The sequence below is a fragment of the Aspergillus ibericus genome (genome assembly GCF_003184845.1).
Source record: "Aspergillus ibericus CBS 121593 unplaced genomic scaffold BO80scaffold_10, whole genome shotgun sequence".
NCBI lineage: Eukaryota > Fungi > Ascomycota > Eurotiomycetes > Eurotiales > Aspergillaceae > Aspergillus > Aspergillus ibericus.
The window spans coordinates 643,397-668,021 of NW_020292108.1; the positions used below are offsets into that span (position 1 = coordinate 643,397).

Here is a 24,625-nt window from a genome sequence, read left to right on the forward strand (position 1 = left end):
CTGATAAGATGACTCAAGGGTCGGGCTATCGGAAATGTCCAGGCGGTCTGCATGCGGCTTGACGAGAGGCCAAGAAGTAGCCATCCCCTTCTTGCCCTCATTTGTTCCTCTCGGGGACAGTGTTCCCAAAGCAAGTTGCACCAGGGAACACTCAAGATGAGCGCACCGTAATGCATGGCATACTTGGAAACCGTCTGTTTTTAATCAGAGTATGTGGTCTGGCATTGTTGTATGAATTACTCTGCCATTGCTACTTCGTATCATTCCGTAGCGTCGATGGCTCCGAGAATATACTGGCCAGTTGGCTCCATCCCAGGTCTGCTGCGATTGGCTGGGAATAATTCTGAGGAAAACCAAGGGTGCCAGGGATAAATTAATTGCCACAGGCTCACAGCATAGGGTGGCCCATGCTTCGACTACACTAAAATACCCTACTTCGTGCTCAGTAAAAACCAAAATCAACCAGCAATCTGGCCTTGAACCGAATTCACGGATACTATCCAAGAACTGGAGGGACCTGGCAAGGCCAGCGGACAGTGCCGCCCTAATAATGGCCAATAATGGGATCCTTGCGACGGTCTGCAGGACCCTTGCAGCTGCGGTTGGTGCTATTCCCACAGCCGGGTCCTCCATGATAATTCACTGTGCACCCCTCCAGGCAATGTCATTTCTTGTTATTTCTTTAACACAATCCTCGCTCCTCCCTCACCATCTCCTAGCACTCATTTGATGGCCATCTGGTAGACATGCGCGCCCCAAAGTTTCGCCTCTGGCGGTTCCTCCTTTCATGCATCGTTTGGTCGATCCCTTGCTTCCAGGCTCAGGCGATCGACCTCGATCTTCAGAATCCTGGTGAGTCGCGAAGCTTGGCCAACACTAACCTTAGCGAAAGGCTAACCAACACCTACCAACTAGACAGCATCAAGAGCGTCGCCCGCGAACTGGCCTGGGACCTCGTCAGCTTCTACACGGGCAACAACACCGGCGATGTCCCGGGCAACCTTCCTGATCCCTACTACTGGTGGGAAGCCGGGGCCTTCTTTGGTACTCTGGTCAACTACTGGGCATATACCGGGGATACCACCTACAACAACCTGACTGCACAGGCGATCCTCCACCAGATTGGACCCAACCGAGACTTCATGCCCGCCAATCAGACCCGCACCGAGGGAAATGACGATCAAGCCTTCTGGGCCTTTACTGCCATGCGCGCCGCAGAGAGGAACTTTCCCAATCCCCCTGATGATCAGCCATCATGGCTGGCTCTCGTACAAGCCGTGTTCAACGAGCAGGCGCAGCGATGGGATACCAAGAAGTGCGGAGGAGGGCTGAAGTGGCAGATCTACACGTTCAACAGCGGCTATACGTACCGCAACTCCATCTCCAACGGATGCTTCTTCAACCTGGCGGCCCGACTCGCCCGGTATACGGGAAATGCGACGTACGCGGACTGGGCCGACAAGGTGTGGGACTGGGTGACCACCATCGGTCTCATTGGGCCGGACTACCATGTCTTTGATGGCACGAGTGAGGAAAACAATTGCACCGATCTCAATCATATCGAATGGACTTACAACAACGGGGTATTCCTGCTGGGAGCTGCACACATGTGGAACTACGTAAGAGACTGCCTCGCTGGCCTAGCACATGCACTGACTGAGGCAGACCAACGGTGGCGATCACTGGCGAGAACGGATCAACGGTCTGCTTCAGGCGCAGAGCACGTTCCTGTCCACCGACGAGGCCTCCCCGAGCGTCCTCTATGAGGCTGCCTGCGAGCCCGTCAGCACCTGTCAAACCGACCAATTCTCGTTCAAGGCGTATCTGGTGCGGTGGATGGCGGACACGGCCCGGTTGGCCCCGTTCACCTACGACACCATCATGGGTCGTCTGCAACCAACCGCAAAGGCGGCGGCGGCCCAGTGTGTGGGAGGCAAGACGGGCACCTACTGCGGGATGCATTGGACCACGGGGACCTACGATGGCACCATCGGAGTGGGGCAGCAGATGGCCGCCTTGGAAGCCGTGCAGGCCAACCTGGTCGGGGCAAATGCAGGCCCGCTCACTTACAACACGGGGGCATCCAGCAAGGGAGATGGAGCTGCTGGCACGGAGTCATCGGACTCGTCCAGAGACCCGAGTGCACTTCGTACGATCACCACGTCCGATCGAGTAGGCGCGGCGGTGGCAACGGTGGTGATAGCAGGCGTGGTTCTGGGGGTCACGATTTTCATGATATCTTAGAGAGGTTCACCAGATGTATGTAGAATGCTGCTCAGGGCTATCTCGGTCGATGTGAATGTCACTTTTGATTGGTGTTACTCGGCGATAAGTCACGGTCTGATAAGACGCCTGAACTAGTCCCGTCAAGGCAAGAGATACGCCGGGTCGGCCAAGCGGGCCAATAGGAATACCCGCCTCCGACCCCCAAGCCAATAGTAGGCAGGCTGGGCGGACCCAACCATATCCCGACTCGGAGGCCAGGGACTCGGGGATCCCCCGCGGGTTCTTTATAAAGTTACCGGTTCCGCTGTCTGTCAGCTGTCACTTGTTCCTATTCCTTCTTCTCTTCACAAAGTATCCTGTCAGTCGGATTCAGACAGTCAGACAATGGCAGCCACGCCGCACCCCTTCGACCCCATCACTCCGGCGGAAATCGTCCTCGCCACCAAGATCTTGGAGGCCGCCTTTCCTGGAATTCCTCTTCGGTACAAGAAGATTGACATTCAGGAACCGATCAAGCGTGATGTCATTCCATACATTGAGGCCGAGAGGCTGGGCAAGCCCCTGCCCCCGAAGCCCGCCCGGTTGCTCCAGGTTCTCTTCCATCGCAAGGACACCGGGGCGTTTCACAAGGCATTGTTGAACGCAGGCACCCGTTCCATCCTTTCGGCCAAGGAATTGCCCAAGCACATTCAGGTATGACTTGTATTCCATCGGTGTTACCTCAAACAGCTCTGACGACTCAGGGTCCCGCGGACATGGACGAACTCGGTGAGATCGAGCAACTGTGTCTCAGCCATCCCGTCGTGCAGGCCGAGGTGGCCAAGCTGCAGCTGCCTCCTGGGGTCACTGTCTGCAATGATCCCTGGATCTATGGCACCGATGATCCCAATGAGACGCGTCGGCTGTGCCAGTGTTACATGTACATTATTGCCACCGACCATCCCCAGAACAACCACTACTCGGTTCCTTGCAAGTTCTCCCCGGTCTTTGACATCCTCAAACGCGAATTGGTCCGTATCGATTACCTTCCGAGTGGCATTGATACGCAAACCACCGACACGCAGCCATGGAAGCCGGTGGAAACTATTCAGTACGCACACGATTTGCTGCAGGAGCCGTTGCGCACGGACCTCAAGCCGTATATTGTCCAGCAACCGGAAGGCCCATCGTTCGATGTGGAAGGGAATGTTGTGGCGTGGCAGAAGTGGCGCTTCCGCGTGGGGTTCAACAGCCGCGAGGGTCTCGTTATCTACAACCTGACTTATGATGGACGGAACGTGTTTTACCGATTGTCCGTGTCCGAGATGACCGTGCCGTACGGTGGTAGGTCTGATCCTACCGCTAATCATTCTAAAAGATGCAACTGACACTGACCCTGCTATCCAAGACCCCCGTGCTCCTTATCACCGTAAACAGGCCTTCGATGTGGGAGACGTCGGTTTCGGCATCACCGCCAACCAGCTCTCCCTCGGCTGCGACTGTCTCGGCCACATCAAGTACTTCGATGGCTACCGGGCTGATTCCAAGGGCACCCCCGTGTTACTGCAGAACATCATCTGTCTCCACGAGCAAGACAACGGCCTCCAGCACAAACACACCAACTACCGCAACAACGCCGCCACCGTGGTCCGCAACCGCCAATTAGTAGTGCAGATGATCTGTACCGTCGCCAACTACGAATACATCTTTGCTTTCATCTTCGATCAAGCCGCCAACATTGAGCTCGAGGTCCGTGCCACCGGGATTCTCTCCACCGTTCCATTCGACAACGAGAAATTCGGCACCACCGTCCCCTGGGGCACCAACGTCGGTCCCGGCGTCATGGCACCCTTCCACCAACACATGTTCTCCTTCCGCATGGATCCCGCCTTGGACGGATTCAAGAATACCGTGTACTACGAGGACAGCGTGCCACTGCCGGAGGATGAGAACAACCCCTACCTGATGGGATACACGACCGAGCAGACCGTCCTGCGGACCAGCGGCACCGCCAACACCGACGTCAGCCGCCACCGCGTGTTCAAAATCCGCAATGACGCCTGCATTAATCCGATTACTTACAAGCCGGTGGCATACAAGCTGCAAACCTCACCCGCGCAGATGCTGCTCGCCAATCCAAAGTCGTACGGCAACAAGCGCGCCGGCTTCGCGACCAAGCCGATCTGGGTCACCAAGTATCAGGACGACGAACTGTACGCGGCAGGCGAATTTACCAACCAGAGCAAGCAGAGTGAGGGCGTGGAGAAATGGGTGCAGAGGGAGGATCCGGTTGAGAACGAGGATCTCGTACTGTGGCATAGTAAGCCCCCCATCCCAAGTTTTCTGACATATTTATGTGTAGTGAGGTTCATGACATGCTAACCAAACAGCCTTCGGCCTGACCCACAACCCCCGCATTGAAGATTTCCCCGTCATGCCCGTGGAACGCGTTAGTGTCATGTTGAAGCCGGATGGATTTTTCACCAAGAATCCCGCCCTGGACGTGCCGCCTTCATCGCAGTCGTTTAACAAGTCGACGCTGCACCCTGAGCCGGTGGCGTGCTGTCCAGCGCCGAAGGGAAAGTTGTAATAGGATACCACGATAGATGCCATGAATGAAATGATTTACTCATGAGTACAGTAACCCCATTCTTCAAGTATTGGCACTTCTCCATAAGTAGACACCCCAGCCGTACTCCGTAGACAATGAACAATTCCCCAAGGTCCTCTGCACCACAACCACAGCACTAGCCCTACTTACTCACCTCACATCCCATGTAGATATACACCAAACATATCCCTCCCCCGTATTCATTCCAGCCCATTCATCAAAAGGAAAAATAAAGGAATGTCGGGCTCTCGGGGATCAGACTTTCCCGATCGGCGAACTCCACTGACTAAGCGCGCTATAAACCCGCTTTCTTGCCCCTCTTCCATTCCTCCTCCCATTCTCCATTACACACACACATCCACATACAAACATTTCTATACAACCTACTCTACCTTTTCTCTCAATCCAGATTTTAACTCTTGGATATTTGAAAATGTGCATGAAAGCAACCTGCTCGACCTGCAGTATGTTATCTTACCTTATCTGCCCCTCAGCTACCCCGCCATCCCGTCCCCCAAACCCTCTGAGATACCATGTATACTAAGAAAAAACAGACAAAACCTCCTGGTGGGGTTGCGGCAGCCACATCCCCTCCGTCATGGACTCCATCCCCGAGGGCGAATGGTGCACTTGTGCCCCGAAGGTGGTGCGCGAGGGGAAGGAGTACCCGCCTAAGGCGGAGAGGTGACTGTGTGTTGTTTCGTAGGGGGTTGGGTTGGTGTTTGGGGGTGGGATGGGTGAGAGGTGATTAGAGGGGTTGGGTTTATCGAGGGAAGGGGTGAGGTGAGGTGGTTGGGGAAGGGAAGGGAAGTGTGCTTGATTCGTGGTATCGTATATGGAAATCAACTTGGATATTTCACAAGACATGTCTCAATCATCTCCGGACTCATTGTATCCCAGTCCATTTCCTTCGACTCTCAGACCAAGGCTAAATGGCATCCAGATGAACGAGCTACGATGATTGGGGATATCCATATCTATTATTTGCTCAAGTCACCCGAGTGATCGGGAGTTCTTATCGAGGTCACTGCCACTATGTGTACCGCAGCACAGAAGAAGCCTTAACTACTCACTAGTTCGTTGAGATGAAGGGATGTTGTAGAAGTATGAGTAGCTCTCGTGTATGTTTCAGTAGACATCAATTACAATGAGAGGATGAGTGTTCGACTTCAGCCATAGTCTGAGGCTGGTTTTTGCAGTGGTGAAAAATAAGTCCTTCGTGATTGGAGGGAGACGTGTAGTGATGGGGTGAGATAAGTGGCGAGGCTGATGAGTGGGTGCAAGGGTGGGGAATGCATGAATGTTTCATGAAATCTTTCATTCCGCAATGGAAATGGGTGAAAAGTATGAAAACCATGACCTCCATGAAGACGAAAATGTCATGAACCCTTTCATGGGTGACAGAGTGTGATAAAACAAGGAAATCAGAAAGAAAGGCGAAAGAAAAGCAAAAAGGGTCTGAGAAGAAGGACATTTCATGCTGTGAAATTCATAAATTCATGCAATGAAATGCCGCAATGCCGATGGAATGAATCCATGTGGGGCACAGCTGCACAGCAGTGTTGTGAAAAAAATGACAAGAGTGGGATTCGAACCCACGCCATCAAACGATGATCAGGAAGCTGTGAAGCTGGTTATTAAGGTGGACCTTAACCTGACGCCTTGGACCAACTCGGCCATCTTGCCTTGGATGAATATAGTGGGCTTTATTTGGTTATATAGGTGTGTGGTCGAATTCTCGCCTAGATGTGTCGGAATTTCGGGGTTGCTGGGGGTTGCAGTATTACACATTTACATACCGCTGGGTCTTCATCATGGAAGATATTTCTAGGCTCAGCGCTCTTCGTTCTCTTGTAATTCAAGCTTCCTTGTCACCAGTGGTCTCAACTTCAACCTTGTGAAGATTTGAAAACTCAGCGGAAATATATTTGCGGAAGGAACGGTGTTGGTCAGCATATGGAGTGTCTTAAGTTGAAGATGGGTGACATTTATTTTACGTCTCTTGGCCACTATTCGACTAATCAAACTAGTAAATTGAAAAATAACCCTGTGAACTCATGGAGTACTCCAGAGACATGCTAGTGTGAGATACCCACTGTAGGGTCCACTTGCAACTCTAGACCACGACAACGGATGGACTGCAGTGACTCACAGAGTACTACCATTGACCGGAATTCCTATGAAAGGAACCTGATTGCTCTATCGAGGTTCGCTGCCACCATCTGCAGGCAAAGACATTCGCTTGTTCTTCACATATGCATCGTTCTGAATCATAATACAGGCAACCAAAATAGAGAAAAAGCCATGACATTATTATTAATACATCCATCGAGTCAGACACGACTCATTTTGATATATGTAGAGGTGAGACACTACTCGTCGTCCGACAACCGACTAAACTGGGGCAGCACAACCGAAGGACGTGGCAACCGTACCACCCGGACCGAAGATCTCGATCAAACTTGTAATGGCAGCCCACATACCCATACCCGAACAGGCCAGACCACCGCAGAAGTAGAAGATACAGAACAGGTTGATGTACAAGCTCTTCTTGAATCCACGGGCATAGCGCTTCCAGCCGCCGTCGTGGCGGGTCGTCACACCGGTGACGGGGTTGTATCCCTCGCCCGGAAGGGCCGCATCCTTCTGACTGCGGAATCCGACGTAGAGGATACCCGGGAGGGTGTAGGTGAAGTTCAGAATGAGGGCAGCACCGACCATACTGGAGATACCACTCAGGTTGGGAACGGCACCGGCGATGACGAAGGCAATGGCCCAGTAGACCGGGCCAAGGCCGTACCAGAGCATGCGGCCGCGGAAGGTGGAGATGTCGGGGAAGTTAAGGAGTTCCTGGAAGACCTGCTGGTAGACAGACTTCATGCCGATGTTGAAGTAGAGAACTGCGTCGACATTAGTAAGTGCATATGGGGCTGAGCAAGACAGGGCACATACTGCATGCAATAATACATGTGATGAAGTAGACTATATTCACCGCCGTCTGTAACCCCTTTGGCTCCACGACGTTGTAGATGTTGGAGATGGAGTACTGGCCATAGAAACTGTAGACCTGTGGCATCGTTAGCGATCGTCGGCAGTGGTCGGTCGACGCAACCTACAAAGGCACCGAAGAAGATGTAGACGAAGCAGATGAACATCTGGGCACACAACAGTCCCTTCCAGAAATCCCAGGGGCGGCGCATCTCGGCGAGGAAAGAGACGAACAGAATGGCACCGCCATAACTGTCTGCGCGCGAGTCAGTGGACCGGGTCGTCACGCATCAGAAGAGAGCCACTTACAAACCATCTGGTCGACACCAGTGAACTGACCCGCAAAGCCCGTGGCCTGCATCTGGTACTGGTCGGGCGGAGGTCCGGCAAACACCTTGACCGGCTCCTGGACCTTAATCAAGGTGGATGAGATGGTGGCGGAGTAGTCGATGCCGAATTTGCCACCAGCCGCAACCATGCTGTCACATCATCAGAAATAGTCCGGGGTGGTTGGGTCAGGGAACTCACATCATGATAAAGTCCGCAATGTTCAGCCAGACCGCAGCGTTGGTCAACCATCCAAGACGCTGCAGGGACCGGATGCTGCCGAAGACCATGCCGATGATCATCATGATCACCATGCACACCACGAAGCAAAGCTTGTTGTTGGCCAGCTGGGACAGTGTCTGGCCGTTACCCAGAATGAGCACGGAGACGGACATCAGCAGCTGCAACGACTGTCCGATGTTCACCAAATGGCGGGCCCAGGGACCGAAGACCCGATAATAAGTGTCACCAAAGTTGATCAGGGGGTAACGGGTCGAGTCGAGCTCCAGGAACACCTTCCACAGGATCCAGCCACTGAAGCCGGCGAAGAGGCCAAAAATGATAAACAGGGCGACGGCCGGACCGTAACCCACACTCGCGAAGACGAATCTAGATCCCACGCATTCGATTAGTCCGGCAAGGCACCCAACAGATGGAGGAGACGGGAGGCGCCCACTTACGGTGCATTGGCCCAACCCAACACGTCGGTGGTGATCAGATAGAAGACGGTTCCCCAGCTGGCCGTGCGGAGGGCCCGGGCCGCCGTTCGCCATTCCTCATCGGACACGGCCAGAGACGAGTCCGACGGCGTGGCTGCAACGATGCCTTCCTTACCCTCGGGCGACTTCTCGTTCCCCGACACCTGCAGGACCTCGGTCTCCCTCTGCCTCTTCTTCTCGTTCTCGTGATGCACACCCTTGGAGAAGCGGGCCTTGACGACCTTGCCGACGGTGAGGGGTCCGCGTTCTTCCACATACTGCCGGTTTTCCTCCTCTTCCAACTCCCGCTCGATGCCGGCCCAGTACATGTACTCCTCCAGCGTCACGCTCGGGTCGAGCCGAGCGAGAGCGCCATCGGCACGGGGGACCATCCGACGGGGGTGGTTCTCGTTGGCCTCGGTGTAGGAAGGAAGAACTCCCATGTTGGGAGGGACCTCCGCGGGCTCGATCTCGCTAGCCATGGTGGGAAATAGGAACTCAGCAGACGATCGCACAACGATCGCCAGGAGCAAACGGAGGAGAATGAACGGAAGGTACAAAGATCTCGAACTGGGGAACGGGATCGGCGTGGTTTAAGAATGAAACGACAGCTGGAGCCAGCCAGCACGCGATGGGGCGAGCTTGCCTCCTGCGTCAAGACGAGCTCGAGATAACATCCGGAGGGAGCGAATGGGAATTGAGAATGGACCAGACACGATTGGTTGGCGGAATCCGGTGGGTTCGACGTTATCACGGTTCAGGATGAGCTGATCGAGCGTCCCCATTATCGATTGAATTTAATAAACCGGCATCGAGCCCAGTGGATGCCATTCAGAGAGCCACTGCCCATTCGAAGTTTAAACGGTCTCCTCGGTGCCCACTCCACCAGAAAGAGGGTCCGATTCACTAGCCAGGTACCTCATTGGCGTACCGGCGTTTTCTGGAGCCTTCATCGAAGCCCGGAAGGGGGGTGGCGTCCGGGTGCGCTGGATGGCACTGGTTGGGAAGGCGACACGCTAGATAACATCCAGCTGCACGAACGGCTTGCCACGAACCAGACGACTCCACCAGATGCAGACCGGACGAGGGTCTCAGCCCTCAGACACCTCGCGGTTGGAGTCGGGAGGTTGCTGCAGTGCTGGGATGATCCTGATCTGACGGACATCCTGGCGCAAGCACGTTATCGGCCTCATCACGTAACGGGCCACATGCGGTCCGATCATTCGATGGCTGGGCGAGGTCTGGGGCACCGCTGCTGAGTACGTCCACCATCCGTCATGCATTATTTTCCGGTGATGTGGGTTCTCGGTTGTGATTCGTGCACGGCTGTGCAGGGCTTGCAGATAAGGAGGAGGAGAATGGGATTATGGCCGGCGGAGAACCGAGACAGGCGAGCGGCGACCATGCGACCTTCGTCCTACACAGTAGCGCTCCCCCGGGTCTCCCAATCATCTGAGACCTGCAATTTCACGGACCAATTTCCCTTACACAATGGCGTCGGGAGGATGTCGGACTAGGACGCAAGGCGCCGAGTGATTGGCTCTCTCACTGCTCGGAAGCGTCGCTTACTGTAGCGCGAAGGCGTCCTCACAGTTGACCGATTGGATCGGCCCAAGTGCAATGGCGCATGCTCACTCCCCAGTGCCAGGTCCCAAGAGTGGTACGGACTAACCGGAAAGCCGGAGGGTGGATGAGGGCTTATCAGTCCGTCCAACGGCACGGCAGTCCAAGTGGCTCCGTAACCCGTCCACTTTGTTTCCTTGGCCCATTGCTTGTTTCCCAAGCACGAAGCTTGGCCTTCCCAGCGGTCATTTTGTCACCAGTCCCTCATCCCTGGTCCAGGGACGGGCGGCCACTGCGGTGGGGGATTGAAACTCTGGCTCCGGTGGCAAATCAGGTGAAACTATCCTCCCGAGCAGCAGAATGCCAGCGTAGGGACCAAACTTCCACTAGAGCTGACGCAAGACGGGAGTGAGAGGGGATGGGCAATGAGCCGACGGTGGCTGGTGGCAGGGCAACAAGAGTCCGAGTCTGGGGGAGGGAGAATGCGAACCCCCCCCCCCCCCCCCCCATCTGTTGCTGGCGGAGGCCGTGGAGGGTTACACCGACCGCGAGAGCGTCAATAACAACACCCTATCAGAGGCGACCGGCTGGGGTTTGGACCGGGACTAGTTGAGACCAGGCCGACGGGCTAGCGGAGGGAAATAGATTGAATCCAACCAGGGTTTCTGGCGGGTGGAGACAGCAGCAGAACACGAGCCGACGGAGTACTCCGCAGGCAGTCAAATTCTTCGCGGCGGGATTTCGGCCAGAAATCCTGCCCATCACCCAATACGACGCTGACAGGAGAGAAGGATTCTGAGCGGACAAGACCTTCCCAGAGACAAGAGAGGCTCCATCAAGCACTCCTATGAAGGGGCCTCATCAAAGCCCCTTGGGGGTTGGGGGGGGGAGCGGTGAGGAGAGGCAATATCTCGATCAGGTCACGTGGGATGAGTGGGCAGAACCAATCAAAATGCTTCTCTTCTGCACCAATCAGAAGCAGAGCCTGCGGGAAAAGACCTAACTGCGAGTTGCTCAGCGCTAGCCTGTCCTCAGGCTTTTATGGAGATCTATCGTATTATATTGGGCCTGCCCTTAACACTGTCGACTGTAAAAGCCGGGGTAAGGGTGAATAAAGTGGCAGTTTGTGTTGTCGCCCCGACAGACCGATCTGACCTCCTTGGCAAAATAGGTCGCCCTACTTACAAAACTATCAAGCCGGGACTGTACGATCACCAGCTGGGCCCCTTCCATGTAAGCGTAGAAATGCCGACCATTCTGAGGACCCAGAAACGACAAGAGAAGAACGGTGTTGCTCATGCTCAAACTCTCGTGGCATTCGCCGAATGTTCTCCCAATTTTCCTCAAGTAATGGCTCCTGCGCGTCCGGATCATCAGACACTCGAGGCTGGACGGCCCGAACATCGCATGGCGGAGATCAGCGGCGCCAGCTCTCCGAATAACATTGAATCCTCGGTCCCATTGTGTGATTGAGCCACGCCCAAGGTGACATGGGGATAAATCCGGCGGCCCTCCACCATCTCCGGCTCGAGCATGATCTCGGCGATCCACTGATCATAAATAGTAGGGTATGCGCCGTTCAAGCCACCGCCTAGCAAGAACGGATTGGGAAGACTATCAGACCCAAGAGTCAGTTCATGGTCCATCGGACTAGGGACAGAAGGAGCTGGATACTCCGCCACTGCCAATCACCCACCTGATGGGATCGAGCTGACGCAGCCCAAGGAGTCCGTCGTGGACGTGCAAGTTTTCTCTGGCCCCGAGCTGAGACATGGAGCAGTCGAGGTAGAGAAGTATTTGGTAGGCGCGTGCAGAGACAGCTTCCGTCTGATCCCGGCCTCCTTCCGGTTCGTCGGCAGGGTCATAGTCGCTGAATGTTCGCTGTGCGGTCTCCGCAATGGGGTACCGGCTGAGCTCTTGCTGGGACATGGGCTCAAAAAAGATCCCCCGCGGTCATGATTGTGATTGATATTGTACTCATGTAAGACGGCCTCATTCACCTGATTCTGGTGATCCACCAGGTTGGAAGGGGGAGCCGCCACCAGTCGCTCCCAGAGAAATTCGAGTCGTTCAGCGACCCGGTTGCGCATTTCTGCCGAGGGTTAAACGTTCAGGTTCAAGGCAAGACATTGTAACAAGAAGGTTGACCAACTGATGAGGGGATGTGGCGGGCAAGCCACAAAGCAGCCGTCTCACATGCTTGTCATAATGACTACGGAGCACGGAACACGTCATGTGTGATGAATTCTTCATACAGCTAGAAAAGAAGGAATAATAAGGTTGATCCCTAGGCTCTAACAAGAAAGCTATCTGGCAAGCAACTATGATTCTGAGCCACTCGGGTCAAGTGCGCATCCCTTGCGAGGTTCTAAGCATTGCAAAACATTCGTTTAGTAAGATTTTACTAAGGCAATTTTTAGAACCCGTATCTCCTGGTGAAACTGACCCAAGCCCATATCTGGTCGCCCCGCCACAGTAAGACTGAGCGAGTGGCTTGAGCAATGAGCACAGCCCGAAGTCAGCCACAGAATAGTCGGCGGGTAAGCACTTAGCCGCCACGTGGCTCGAGGGGAGCTAAGGAGGGATCACCACAGGGATCTTTCTTGATGTTGTTTGATTTAGTACATCTTTCCATATCAGCATACTTCGAGCTGATATGGTATCGAGTATCCCATACCATCCTCACTCACTAGTGCTATGTCAACTGGCACACTCACCGGCAGAGGTCGAAATGAGCATCACCATCTGGTGTGGAGATAAGGCAAGTACCGGCATTCAGCGATTATGAGAAAAAAATCCCATATATGACCATGTCATTGAGTGCAGTGGAGGAGGGCGTGGCGAGCCTAACGTGTAAGCGGACGCTTATACCGGGGGAAGATACGTAAGATGATCACGGAGCTAACCGGATTACTAGGTTAACGACGCCGGCAAAGACAAGAATCCATGCCACTGCGGCCGAGCAGACTGTTGTCACCTTTTCACGTCAAGATCTAGGGTATCTTGTATAAGAGCATTGGTTTGATGATAAGTAATGTACTCGCGCGCACTAAGTGAATAATCAACTACGGAATGGACTGCAGAGAGCTATGACATAACCAAGGGGGTTCCCATCTAAGCACTGAAGCGAGATAGTTGGATCTGTAGGACCAGAATACCAGCTGAGAGTACCAAGATGGTACTCAAAAAGAAGGCACTACCCCAGAAGGTCCACCATGCCCGGGTATCTCTTCTATCGCACCATATTTGTTTGAGAGTTTTTGGTTGTCGATTGTCAAGGTAGGATTTGAGCCGACGCAAACGAGGCCCAAAGTAATCATAACGTAAAAAGGGCTCGTCGGAATGTAATTCATGTTCAAAGATTGAGTTGATCATGAATTCAATATCCTCTGGGTAATATGGCGCACACGAGTGAATTTCTCGCATAGGAGTGGATGTCACCTTGTGTTGGTTGAAGGAGCTGGTGTCCATAATATTGAGAGACGGACTAGCGATGTTGAATGCCGCTTGGATGGTGGGAGGAAGTGAGCAGCGGTGAAAGTTCTCCAAGACACGCGACGATGCATTGCTTGAGTTGTTATCGATAGTTTTGCCGACTACTCGTTTCTGAGCTGAATGACGCTCACTAAATCGTGTCTTTCGTCGTCCAAGCTCCAATTGCCGTATGCCCTTTCTCGATGAGGGCCTAAAAAGCAGGGCGTATGTATCGGAAAGCTCTCTGTATATCGGGTCAAGATAATCTCTTTCATGGAGATCTTGACAATTGTAGAAGAATGTAGGGTGGGCAAAGATTCTGATGGCATGACGCCCAGTGAATATTTTGAGGTGATCGTCCAAGCAGTCCGTCCACTCGATATTCAGTCCCCCAAAATCTTGCAGGTATTGAACTGTGAACGTCTCTGGTGAAAAGGTTGGGCTGAGGGATTGCTCTAGAGGAAGCTCTTTGAATTTCTCAATGCCATCCATTACACTAGTATGAGACTTGACCATTTCGAAAATCTTGTGAATCGGCTCTGTCTTATACTGGAGATAGAAAGTGAGAGAAAGTGGGTCTCTAATCTCGCGGAACCGAGTTGTAAAGTCCAAGGCATCGAGACAATCGTATATGAGATGGAACTGGTATCGAATAAGATCGGAATCGTCGGCATTAGGTTGAGTTATAATCCGTCGAGCGTAGCATCGATGCAAAAGCTCTTCTAGAGACATCTCATTCACCCCACCTAGCCTGATAAGGCGTAGTGATCGTCCGACTTCCATCAATACGTTGAGCGTTTGATCAGCATCAAAGTATCGGCAGTCGACACAGGATCCATTCCGGCATTCAAGCGCATCATTCCGTCGTGCTTCCAGTCGAACAAGTATTAAAAGCAGGCGAGGTAACCGCGAATATTCAAAGGCTGCTCTGGATTGTTCCAGAGGGCCATGCAAGTGCTTCAGCCTGTAGGGCTCGATGGCAAAGAGTGCTGCTAGAAGAGTATCGCGATACCGGGTCAGGACCACTGCGTCAAAGAGAAGATCATCATTTTTGTGCCAGCCTAAAGAGCGATAAACTTGAGGAAACTGATCAAAGGCCAATTCATATGCATCTTCGGCGACCTGTTTGTCGACTGGTGTGGATGCAAACTCCTCCCAGAAGGCTGCGTCACGTCAGTTCAAATTCTCCCAGGACAGGAACACACTCACCTGTATACCTCTTCATATAGGCTTCATTCTCTGCATCAATATCCTGTTGTGGCATCAGCTGTACCTTCTTCCATGCTACAACCTGTGTTGGTCGTCCACTGTCAATCTCCTCATCGAGGGCCTTCAAAATAGGATCGTTTTGCTTAGCGAGCTGTCGAATTCGTTGAGGGTCCCGCCGCTCATTTTCCTGGTTAATCAGACTGCGTAGTTGCTGGATGCAAGATGTCAGGTCCCGCACTGCATCTTGAGTGGCCTGACTGGATGCAGCGGGGTAGTCGTGTTCTGGCATGGATGGATCCATGGTGGTTGCGAAGCAAGGGAATGAGAAGGATGAAGGGAACATGGAAGGGGAAAATAGTTTGGGTGAGAAGTGAACCCTCCTAGCCAGAACAGGGATGCAATGAATTTTCCGCTTATTCACGGCTGTAACCGTCTTATCCGACCACCAGGGTGGTCTCCGTGAGATCCGAATCGCTCATTAGTAGCGCAGCAATGGCTGGTTACCGTACGGTACCAAAGTGTCAGCGCAATCGAGCCCGCGTACCTGGGCCATCTTGACCGAGATAGGCTGGATAGGCAACAACATTTCTGACTGGAAGTCTTTTATGTAGCCGAAATCCCTGATCTGGGCGTAGCCTAACGCCTATACATCATCAGTAGATCCGTCAGCGGACAGCCATCTTGGTCAGAGGGATTATGTATGCCCGCCCATCAGTCGGTCTGGATATGAGGGATTAATATCCGGGTCCCAAGCAAGGTAGCCGGAGGGTCAAGCTTTTGTGGCTACGGTGATCCTGTAGAAGTTAAATGGGGCCGAAACCGATAATACTTTCCCGAGTGAATATCTCAGGTGAAGAACCTAGATCAGTCGGACCTTCGAAGTAAGCCGGATCACTTTGGTAGGGCTGACAGAAGCTGCTTGCCCAGCCAGTCGCATGGTAGGGCAAACAAAAATAGTCAACCTAGTACTCCTTCTACATGACTTAGTGTGATTTAGTGCGTTATTCTGTACAAACAAGCTTTCAGCGGTTGGATGGTTCGTTTACATCATTTCAAACCCCCATCTTATTGGATAGCTGTCTTATCTGTCTCATATGCTTCCTACAATGTTGTCAGGATCATGTCTCACCCTTCACATGCACACTACCTGCGACATACCTGTCAAAATGGAATTGGCATGAGCATTAAGGCTTCTGGCAGCTCACCGGTCGACAAGCGGTCAAAAGTACGGTGTCCAAAGATATAAAGCGTCGCTCGCCCTCCTGGAAGGGTATCTCAACAAGCCTCAATTGCATTTATTCTATCATCGCGAAGTCCAACGCATCACAATGCATTTCCTCTCTACAATCGCCTTTCTGGCCAGTGCTACCATGACGCACGCTATGGTCTGCACCACCGGCGTCACTTTATCCCCAAACTCCACGAGCGACGCCAACCCGCTCTTCCTGGTTGACTCTACTGGCCATGTGTTCCACAAATACGCCAGCAACATTGGTAATGCCACGGAGGCGCAAATGGTTGCTATCGAGTACCTCTCCGCTTACGACACCGACACGGAGGGCAACTTGTGGATCGTCAATAATCTGACCTACGGTGTGGCACAGCTGACAGCGGACTACCGGGATTACTTTGGTGTGGACCTGGACATGTCTCCGAGTGACAATGCCTACACGCTGGATGAAGATCGCTTCCAAAGTTTGCTCAGCACTGTTCGGGAGGACTACAGCCTCCAGACCGAGGCTCAGCAGTGGGCTGCTGAGTCCAAGGCGACTCATCGTGCCCTGCAAGAGGGTAGTCTGGTCTCTCGCTCGCTGTTAGAGTCGCGATTCAGTCGGTGTGGATCAAGTCGATGCTACTCACAGAGAACGTGTCGCCAAACGGGCGGCGCCCTTTGCAATCTCTGTCACAAATTGGTGTGCTATCATAGTCTTCTGGCAGATGGCTGCTAGGCGTTCTTGTGACTGTGCGGTGGAGGTATCTTAGCATGGGTGAAACAGGTCAATTCAACATGACCTTGGAGTGATAGAGAAGGGGCTAGGAGGACTGTTCGGGTGCACAACCTGTCGAGAAGTGTAGATCATGTTGCGCCATGCAAAAGAGATCAAAATTTTAAATGTTGTTCTTATCATGATAATGAGAATTTCCGTGTCCAAGTTTCCTAACGAACGACGAAGTTGTGTTGCACAAAAAAGGGCATAGATATAGGACCTTGCCCCTGTAGTGAAGGTGGCGATAGAAAACCCCCGACTTGTTGTTGTTGTTGTTGTTGTTGTTGTTGTTGTTGTTGTTGTTGTTGTTGTTGTTGCAATCTTCCGTTTTCTGATAACATATGCAATGTTGCTAGTTTCTCTCTGGTGGTCAACTGGTGTATCTGATTCGGCTCGGTTGGCTGCTAGCTCATCTTGGCCCTGTCTTCCCTCTTCACTTATGTGCCTAGCCTTTGTTCCTCAACCCTCGACTTTTGATTCACTTCCAGCTTGATACCCTTCTTTTAGTGTCAGATGTCCCTAGAAAAGACCAAGGAAGCATCTCAACTCCAGCACTCTTCACCGCTACCCTACCCGACCGCCATCATCGAAGATGCCTATGTCTGATCGGTTAGCCCGCAAGCCCCAGGGCGATGTCATCAATACTGTACATGACCAACGGTCTGGTACAGGCCAGCCATTGAATATGGCCCTGTTCAATATGCAGCAGTTGTCACTCTTCATGTTCGATATAGCGGTACACAACCCTGAGCCCCACGAAGCTATTCAAGAGATGGATACCTTTGAGGTTCTTGACTTTATATTCGACTGATGACTGCACTGGTGGAAGGTGCCGACGTGCAGCTAGGAGGGTATGGCTAGGGTTACGAAGAGGTGATTCGAGTCATTTAGTATGGACCTATGATGTCGGCTATTATGGATATCTTCAGTGCGTTCTGATTTTCCGTCACTTTGCGTGCTTGAATGCTAACTTATGCAGAGCTGAGCTAGATGATCTTGACATGTTTCAATGTTCATGCAATCAAACCCGCTAAATGCGAAGGAAGGCCGTCGGTTGTCCCGCATGGCCCAGGAGGAAGATGGATCACGGGGATCAAGATAAAATGAAGACTCTGGTGGATTATTTGGGCCGAAAGAGAAGTAAAATGCCCTTTCTCAGAATTTGGGAGTTATTTAGCAGGGAGTTGAACAGGTCTAGCCTTGTTATCTCCCGTTGGGCCAACAGGTCAAAGCTTGAATCCGAAGGAATCACTAATTTCTTACTGGGCTCGGTTATATGCGGTAAACATCACCCGGTTGTGTCACGATGGATAGATAAGAGCGACACCCCTGCAACCGAACTAGTTTCAACACGTGTCTCCCGTCACCATGGCCAACCGACCCCATATCAAACACACCCATGTGTACACCACCCACCAAGCAACCGATCTTTATATCGACGTCTACTTACCGCAGCTTACTGAATCGGAAACACCCAAACCCATTATCCTGTGGCTCCACGGAGGCTACCTTGTACGTTAGCCTCACCTAGTAACAACCTTCTAAGCTTAATCACCACCAGATCACAGGCACCCGCAACGCCATCCCCACATGGCTCCTCAACTACGCCCTCGCCCAACAGTGGCCACTAGTCTCCCCCGATTACCGAGTCCTGCCTGAATCCACCGGCCTTGACACCATCGAAGATGTCCTCTCCGCATACAAATGGGTCGTGCAATCCCTGAATCAACTACACCCCGAATGTCGTGCAGAGCCGAGCCGTATCATTGTCGCCGGTGCAAGTGCTGGCGGCTGGTGCGCTCTCGTCAGTGCACTGCACTTTTCGACATCTGTTGAAACAATCCCGCCACCTTGCGCGCTCTTCCTACTCTATCCGATGACGGATCCCGGCAGCGAGAAATGGGCACAGAGCGTATCGTTACCCGGAGCGACAGTTGACCCTGATACAGCGCGAGACTTGTTGGAGGATATACCGAGACGGATTGCCCGGGGCGATATAAGCGTGGGAGAGGAGTTTCCCAAGGCGGAAGAGGAACTTCGGACTCGGAAACGTTTACCTTTGCTTTATGCGATCTTGGAGAAGGGGGTGTTCTTGGATTATTTGACTGGGGTGGCTAGATTTGGGCAGAGCGTTGTGAGCGGAGGGTTGGAGCGGCTGGTGGATGAGCGCGCGAAACGGCTGTTTCCGCTTGATTTTGGGGAGTTTGGGTCGTCTTTTCCACCCACTGTTGTTGTGCATGGCACTGCGGATGGGGAGATTAGTTGTGGGGAAAGTGAGAAGCTGGTTAAGAGGTTGGCGGAGGGTGGTGTTGGGGTCCAGTATCTTCCGGTGCCGGGGGCGGATCACGTTTTTGACCTTGAGCTGCAGGAGTGTCGGGTTGCTGAGGGGGGCTCTGACGAGCCAAGTGCTGTTCTTTCACGCGCCCTGCAGGCATTGAGAAGGCATACCGATGCATACTGACATGGTGCTTTCTGTCACTCGTGACGAGGACATACCCACGGCATGGGCCTGCACTATAGAAAAGCTCTCTTCTCGATCATAGAAGCCAGTATTTACGTTACTGCATTCAGTGAGTTTTGTATTGCCCAAGAGACATGTTTAGTGGTTTTGAGGGATTCATTTGTCGAAAAGTCACAGGTATTTTAGGTCCAGGGAGTGGGCTAGGAACACTTGCAGTGACGCGGTATCTAGCCTGGCACAAGTAAATGTGAAAAACAAAAAGAATACCCTACCAGGAAATAGAGAGAAGCTCGTTGAGGAAGAAAAAAGAAATGAAGGTCGTGCCCGGGTTCGAACCGGGGTTGTCGGAACTTCAGTAGTACAGAGTACTCAAAATCCGAAGGGATAACCACTACCCCACACAACCGTGTGATGGCCAATCGTGAAGCTAAAGGCTTATGGATTGCAGCATCTTTCTTTCCATGCAACAATTCTGCCTTGATGCATCTTGGAGGCTTACTTAGGCGTTATGGCGAATTATCGTGGACTGATATAGTAGAAGTACTTAACATCGGAAAGGGTTGTCTCTGTGGATCAGAGTAGGTATGTACTACAGAAGACACGCAGCGCCTGAGACTTGATAAGTAGCATCATCTGGAAATATATAATCCAAAGACATGTCGCGACGGTCGGATTCATAGGAAAAGGTATTTCAGTTTGAAAAGCTAAGTAGCCCGGTGTTTTGAGAAGTTAAGCAGCTGAACAAGTTAATGTAAGGAAACTCAACCCGCCACAAGGCCTGTACCTGGTTATGGTACCACTGCTTAGTTTACTCCTTTAAAGCAAGTTGTGGTGTCGGTTACCACGGATGCATGCAAGTACAGCAGAGCGGGCTTCATGAGCGCTACCCCAGTCTTTGATTACTTCACTAGAAACCGCATCAGTTTTATTTTGGTATAGTTTGACCTGAGAGATTCTTGGGACTTGTTGGAAGGATGAACATAGAAGTGTGAAACCACCTGTTACCAGTCATCATAAGATGCCCTCTCACCAACCTTTTCTATTCCCTACCTCCACCACCCTCACTCATGTCAACTCACTCCACACGTTCTAGTGGTAGATGTCCCTGCCAAGCCGTAGACAGGGATTACAAAAAGCTTAGCTGTATCGTGTGCACCAGAACAGTAGCAGTTCTATGGACATGCGGCATATTTGCCATTGGCCGTAAAGATCATGCAGCTTTTCGCCAGCTACTAGCATGTATATCTTCCAGCCGTTCTCGTGACATACATGAGTTACCGTCTGCCAAGCAACAACACAAACGATACTTTCTTTCACATCGATACACGCATAGTTCCTTCGTATCGGCCAAGCAGCCGTCATTACCTTAAAAAAAAGGTATTCAAAGACAAACGCACGAAAACCTCGTATCCCCGACATCCGGAACATTTGGCAAGAAGTGGCAGAAAATCAATCGATCGAGACTAGCCAGCCGCAACCAACCTCCTCCGTCGCTAAATCGATATATACGCGCGAGCCGATGTCATGCCCCTGATCGTCTCGGAATGCGCGGGACCTGAAAGCGGGCGGCTATAATTATCTACGCGAATAAGCTTCCGGGCCCCCAGCGACCCCATTTCCCCCTTCAGGCAACCCGTCTTACATTAAGGTTCATTCATGGTCCTGCAGTCTGCAGCGCGAGGTCTATCCGCATTAACCTCGGTCATGACTGGGCGGTCCTTCAGCTGCAGACGGGGGGCGGAGACTCGGTCCCTGAAACAGCCACTTGGGGGCCAAGAATGGACTGGATATATTCCCGGGGGCAGCCCTCATTCTCGCTTCGACAGCGGACCATCCCTTTCAACTCCGCACGGAAACAATGACCATGATTACCTTGTGGTGTGCTGTTGCCGGGCTGGTAGCGGTTGGCCATGCCTCGCCCGGGAAGCGCGCGTCCGACGCCTCCGCGTATGCTTCCAATTCAGCAGGCAATTACAAGCTCACGTCGATTGCTGCTCCAGTCCAGGGCAGTGGGAGCCCCGGCTCCGAGTCCACCTGGAAGCTATCCATTGATGATACATCGTCTGGCCACAAGCAATCGATCACGGGCTTTGGGGCAGCGGTCACCGATGCGACGGTCACCTCGTTCAACACGTTGTCGAGCTCGACCCTCCAGCAGCTCCTGAATGAGCTGATGACCTCCGATGGTGCGAATTTCGCGCTGATGCGCCATTCCATCGGCGCGTCCGATTTGTCTGGTGACCCCGCATACACTTACGATGACAATGGAGGGAGTGTCGACACATCACTGTCCAGTTTCAATTTGGGCGATCGCGGAACTGCCATGGCCAAAATGCTGGCCACGATGAAATCGCTGCAGTCAAGCCTGAAGGTGCTAGGCACCCCGTGGAGTGCTCCGGGCTGGATGAAGTTGAATGGTGAAATTGATGGCAGCACGACGAACAATAATCTGAACGATGGCTACCTCACCAGTGGTGGTACGGGAAGCACAGGCTACTCCAGTGAATTTGCTCAGTACTTTGTGAAGTACATTGAGGCGTACGAAGACCTGGGGGCTACGATTGATGCCATCACCATTCAGAATGAGCCCCTGAATAGCCAGGCTGGGTATCCTACCATGTACGTCTACGACTACGAGTCTGCGCAGTTGATCCAAAACTACGTTGGGCCAGCTCTCGCCGACGCAGGCTTGGATACCGAGATTTGGGCGTACGATCACAATACCGGCAAGTACAACGCGTTCGATAAAAGTATTCACCATTGCTGATTGCTACTTAATAGATGTGACATCTTACCCCCAGACTGTGCTCAACGAAGCGAGTCAGTATGTTGACACTGTCGCCTGGCACTGCTACGCCACGGATGTCGACTGGACGGTTCTTAGCCAGTTCTACAGCTCGAACCCCGGGGTCAAGCAATACATGACTGAGTGCTGGACCCCAGCCTCCGGGACATGGCATCAGGCTGCTGATTTCACTATTGGCCCCCTGCAGAACTATGCTTCGGGCGTTATTGCCTGGACACTCGGCACCAACACTAACGATGGACCCCACTTGACGACGGGTGGATGCGATACCTGCCAGGGCTTGGTCACCATCAACGACGATGACAGCTACACGCTCAATACCGCTTACTATATGATGGCGCAGTTCAGCAAGTTCATGCCTCCTGGTGCGACCGTACTGAGCGGCAGCGGTAGCTATACCTATTCGAGTGGTGAAGGGCTCCAGTCGGTGGCTTCTTTGAACCCGGATGGAACGCGCACGGTTGTCATTGAAAATATGTTCAGCAATGACATCTATGTGTCTCTTTCCACTGAGAGCGGGGAGGAATGGAGTGGAAACATTCCCAGTGAATCTGTGACCACCTGGGTCCTCCCGGCTTCATCTTGATTGGGTGCACAGTGTGTTTCTGAGATAAGAACACGGCAACATCCTTGTACAGTGATAATGTTATAATCATTTGGTTTTGACCGGTACTGGGAAATTCTTCAATCTAGTCTACGTACTACTATGTTTGGAGTTGCCTGATGGCCGCTATGGCCTATCACCACGTGTTCGTAAGCCCTGGAACCTCCCTGATAGTCACTCTGTAAACCAGGGCTTGATGGACACCAACCAGGAATCATTGGGCGGAATCAGATTTCTCGAAGGTGAAGCGAACAGGCCTCCCTCCCACTAGGCTACCGGATTCCAGAGGAGTAGTCCACTTCCAGTACTGCCTGTCTGCTGGGTACACCCGGGGAGTCGGGAAGGCCGCATCTGACCTAGCTTGGCACCGGTTCTCTCTTAGGGCTTCCCTCTGCATGCGGGATTTTTGATGATTGGCTGATAGAGGGTCAACGGATGCTTTCCGGAGTCCAGAGTGAGACATCACAGCCTTATCCTGATATACTAGTCTCGAGTCTATATAAATGCCTTTGATCACAAGTAGAGCGAGAGAAAGAGCCCCCACTCAGTTCTAAACCCAATTCCATAATGGCTAGGTTTCTACTGACACTCTTCCGCGCGTGCTTGAACACCTTTATCCATTCCTCCGGGGATGATCCGCTGCTGTTGCGGGCTCATGACCTGTTGCACCCGGAACCGGCCCAAACCCATAATGTGATGGTGCTTATCCCCATTGTGGGGGGCATCATTGTGGACATACTCGTAAGCGATCTCTATTTTCTCGGAGATGACGCGAACTGACGCGTGGCAGATCCGATACGTGATTGGGCAGGTGGTGATGAGTCTGCTGATCCTGGAGACCTGCGAGCCTCAGGCCCGCCACTGGTCGGTCAGCGGGGGCAGAAAGGGAAAGGCTGCGAGCCGGCGGCTGCTGGCCTCGCTTTCCTTCCTTTATCACCGCGGCGGCATCGCGCTGCTCTTCAATGGCTTCGGCGCGGCCTGTACCTACTGGGCCACTCACTCTTCTCTGACCAAGCTGTTGTCCTCTTTGGTTCTGCGCCCCCGACTCCTTCGCCCGCTGGCGTATCCCATCGCTTCGATCCTGCTCGCCGAGAACCATCTCTCCTGGACCGCCCGCACGATTCTCCCCCGCGACCAAGTCCGCTATGTGCCCAGTGGCCGCGACCGTCGACGATGGGCGGCTCTGGCTCTTCCGACCTTGATTCATGCCGCGGCGGAGAGCATCCTGAGTCACCTACCTGCTCTCGTCGAGGAGCTTAGCGGTGCGCCCCCAGAGAGCGTGAACGAGGCGACGCACCGAACCGTCATCAGGTCCGATATCATCGTATGTGTTTTGATGTTGGCACTCCACCTGCTGCTTCTTCTGCCCTCTCGGATTGCCTTGATATCCGTCGAGGCCAGCCTTCTGCCCCGGACCTGCGAGACGCTGGTGTTGTCGCCGACAAGACAGCGAGGCACCCGGGTCCGAGAGATCTTTCCCACGGTCGAGCTACCCCTCCGGACCCGCAAAGCATTGCAGATGGTAGGTGTGGCAAGATTGATGTGGTGCCTTGCACTCCACGGGAAGATGTGCTTATGGTTGTTGGGGGTGACGGCGCTGGTGCATGCGGCCGTTTACTGCCTGTAGGATGCCACTACTCCTGCTTAGTGCCCGATCCACACGCGATAGAAGCTAGTCTCACCCAATCAAG

The 24,625-nt window shown here is 52.8% G+C and overlaps 10 protein-coding genes and 2 non-coding genes across 12 annotated transcripts; 7 read left to right on the plus strand and 5 right to left on the minus strand.

Moving 5' to 3' along the window:
• Positions 1–656: 656 nt before the first annotated feature.
• BO80DRAFT_492037 (glycoside hydrolase family 76 protein) lies at positions 657–2,267 on the plus strand. Its single transcript, XM_025723740.1, has 3 exons — positions 657–852; positions 916–1,619; positions 1,666–2,267. The coding sequence occupies exons 1-3, from the start codon at positions 747–749 to the stop codon at positions 2,242–2,244; spliced, it is 1,389 nt and encodes a 462-aa protein (XP_025577651.1). The 5' UTR covers positions 657–746; the 3' UTR covers positions 2,245–2,267.
• A 289-nt stretch (positions 2,268–2,556) lies between these two features.
• On the plus strand, positions 2,557–4,816 carry BO80DRAFT_377325 (copper amine oxidase). Its single transcript, XM_025716695.1, has 4 exons — positions 2,557–2,919; positions 2,970–3,549; positions 3,614–4,525; positions 4,596–4,816. Exons 1-4 carry the CDS (start codon positions 2,611–2,613, stop codon positions 4,793–4,795), a joined length of 2,001 nt encoding a protein of 666 aa, XP_025577652.1. The 5' UTR covers positions 2,557–2,610; the 3' UTR covers positions 4,796–4,816.
• Positions 4,817–5,159: 343 nt separating this feature from the next.
• Positions 5,160–5,907, plus strand: BO80DRAFT_423246 (uncharacterized protein). Its single transcript, XM_025719004.1, has 2 exons — positions 5,160–5,280; positions 5,371–5,907. The coding sequence occupies exons 1-2, from the start codon at positions 5,250–5,252 to the stop codon at positions 5,502–5,504; spliced, it is 165 nt and encodes a 54-aa protein (XP_025577653.1). The 5' UTR covers positions 5,160–5,249; the 3' UTR covers positions 5,505–5,907.
• A 483-nt stretch (positions 5,908–6,390) lies between these two features.
• Positions 6,391–6,502, minus strand: BO80DRAFT_t103. The gene has a single exon. It is a non-coding gene; the product is annotated as a tRNA-Leu (tRNA).
• Positions 6,503–7,210: 708 nt separating this feature from the next.
• On the minus strand, positions 7,211–9,311 carry BO80DRAFT_443000 (transmembrane amino acid transporter family protein; the record flags this gene model as incomplete). The annotated part of the gene is made up of 6 exons (XM_025721311.1): positions 7,211–7,716; positions 7,769–7,883; positions 7,933–8,060; positions 8,114–8,283; positions 8,333–8,740; positions 8,812–9,311. 6 exons carry the CDS (start codon positions 9,309–9,311, stop codon positions 7,211–7,213), a joined length of 1,827 nt encoding a protein of 608 aa, XP_025577654.1.
• A 1,334-nt stretch (positions 9,312–10,645) lies between these two features.
• BO80DRAFT_453512 (uncharacterized protein) lies at positions 10,646–12,482 on the minus strand (the record flags this gene model as incomplete). The annotated part of the gene is made up of 6 exons (XM_025722012.1): positions 10,646–10,684; positions 10,780–10,860; positions 11,578–11,700; positions 11,772–12,006; positions 12,089–12,324; positions 12,393–12,482. The coding sequence occupies 6 exons, from the start codon at positions 12,480–12,482 to the stop codon at positions 10,646–10,648; spliced, it is 804 nt and encodes a 267-aa protein (XP_025577655.1).
• An 852-nt stretch (positions 12,483–13,334) lies between these two features.
• On the minus strand, positions 13,335–15,422 carry BO80DRAFT_377333 (uncharacterized protein). The gene is made up of 2 exons (XM_025716696.1): positions 15,076–15,422; positions 13,335–15,029 (listed from the first exon to the last, which is right to left on the minus strand). The coding sequence occupies exons 1-2, from the start codon at positions 15,416–15,418 to the stop codon at positions 13,507–13,509; spliced, it is 1,866 nt and encodes a 621-aa protein (XP_025577656.1). The 5' UTR covers positions 15,419–15,422; the 3' UTR covers positions 13,335–13,506.
• A 981-nt stretch (positions 15,423–16,403) lies between these two features.
• Positions 16,404–17,874, plus strand: BO80DRAFT_443003 (uncharacterized protein; the record flags this gene model as incomplete). The annotated part of the gene is made up of 2 exons (XM_025721312.1): positions 16,404–16,905; positions 17,678–17,874. The coding sequence occupies 2 exons, from the start codon at positions 16,404–16,406 to the stop codon at positions 17,872–17,874; spliced, it is 699 nt and encodes a 232-aa protein (XP_025577657.1).
• Positions 17,875–18,398: 524 nt separating this feature from the next.
• Positions 18,399–19,822, plus strand: BO80DRAFT_423251 (alpha/beta hydrolase). The gene is made up of 2 exons (XM_025719005.1): positions 18,399–18,575; positions 18,625–19,822. Exons 1-2 carry the CDS (start codon positions 18,432–18,434, stop codon positions 19,522–19,524), a joined length of 1,044 nt encoding a protein of 347 aa, XP_025577658.1. The 5' UTR covers positions 18,399–18,431; the 3' UTR covers positions 19,525–19,822.
• A 17-nt stretch (positions 19,823–19,839) lies between these two features.
• BO80DRAFT_t102 lies at positions 19,840–19,930 on the minus strand. The gene has a single exon. It is a non-coding gene; the product is annotated as a tRNA-Gln (tRNA).
• A 1,426-nt stretch (positions 19,931–21,356) lies between these two features.
• Positions 21,357–22,976, plus strand: BO80DRAFT_423252 (glycoside hydrolase family 30 protein). The gene is made up of 2 exons (XM_025719006.1): positions 21,357–22,250; positions 22,306–22,976. Exons 1-2 carry the CDS (start codon positions 21,383–21,385, stop codon positions 22,914–22,916), a joined length of 1,479 nt encoding a protein of 492 aa, XP_025577659.1. The 5' UTR covers positions 21,357–21,382; the 3' UTR covers positions 22,917–22,976.
• A 525-nt stretch (positions 22,977–23,501) lies between these two features.
• On the plus strand, positions 23,502–24,561 carry BO80DRAFT_350391 (uncharacterized protein; the record flags this gene model as incomplete). The annotated part of the gene is made up of 2 exons (XM_025715540.1): positions 23,502–23,675; positions 23,725–24,561. 2 exons carry the CDS (start codon positions 23,502–23,504, stop codon positions 24,559–24,561), a joined length of 1,011 nt encoding a protein of 336 aa, XP_025577660.1.
• Between the last annotated feature and the right edge of the window lie 64 nt (positions 24,562–24,625).

What these genes read in the sequence shown, in the direction of transcription:
- BO80DRAFT_423246 (XM_025719004.1), top strand. Translation starts at nt 5,250, where the DNA reads ATGTGCATGAAAGCAACCTGCTCGACCTGCA. An exon ending in AGCAACCTGCTCGACCTGCA is followed by an intron (nt 5,281 to 5,370) that starts GTATGTTATCTT and finishes AAGAAAAAACAG; the next exon opens with ACAAAACCTCCTGGTGGGGT.
- BO80DRAFT_492037 (XM_025723740.1), top strand. Translation starts at nt 747, where the DNA reads ATGCGCGCCCCAAAGTTTCGCCTCTGGCGGTTCCTCCTTTCATGCATC. An exon ending in CCTCGATCTTCAGAATCCTG is followed by an intron (nt 853 to 915) that starts GTGAGTCGCGAA and finishes CCTACCAACTAG; the next exon opens with ACAGCATCAAGAGCGTCGCC. An exon ending in CTGCACACATGTGGAACTAC is followed by an intron (nt 1,620 to 1,665) that starts GTAAGAGACTGC and finishes TGACTGAGGCAG; the next exon opens with ACCAACGGTGGCGATCACTG.
- BO80DRAFT_423251 (XM_025719005.1), top strand. Translation starts at nt 18,432, where the DNA reads ATGGCCAACCGACCCCATATCAAACACACCCATGTGTACACCACCCAC. An exon ending in GGCTCCACGGAGGCTACCTT is followed by an intron (nt 18,576 to 18,624) that starts GTACGTTAGCCT and finishes AATCACCACCAG; the next exon opens with ATCACAGGCACCCGCAACGC.
- BO80DRAFT_423252 (XM_025719006.1), top strand. Translation starts at nt 21,383, where the DNA reads ATGACCATGATTACCTTGTGGTGTGCTGTTGCCGGGCTGGTAGCGGTT. An exon ending in GGCGTACGATCACAATACCG is followed by an intron (nt 22,251 to 22,305) that starts GCAAGTACAACG and finishes GCTACTTAATAG; the next exon opens with ATGTGACATCTTACCCCCAG.
- BO80DRAFT_377325 (XM_025716695.1), top strand. Translation starts at nt 2,611, where the DNA reads ATGGCAGCCACGCCGCACCCCTTCGACCCCATCACTCCGGCGGAAATC. An exon ending in AATTGCCCAAGCACATTCAG is followed by an intron (nt 2,920 to 2,969) that starts GTATGACTTGTA and finishes CTGACGACTCAG; the next exon opens with GGTCCCGCGGACATGGACGA. An exon ending in GATGACCGTGCCGTACGGTG is followed by an intron (nt 3,550 to 3,613) that starts GTAGGTCTGATC and finishes CTGCTATCCAAG; the next exon opens with ACCCCCGTGCTCCTTATCAC.
- BO80DRAFT_377333 (XM_025716696.1), bottom strand. Translation starts at nt 15,418, where the DNA reads ATGTTCCCTTCATCCTTCTCATTCCCTTGCTTCGCAACCACCATGGAT. An exon ending in CTATATGAAGAGGTATACAG is followed by an intron (nt 15,030 to 15,075) that starts GTGAGTGTGTTC and finishes GACGTGACGCAG; the next exon opens with CCTTCTGGGAGGAGTTTGCA.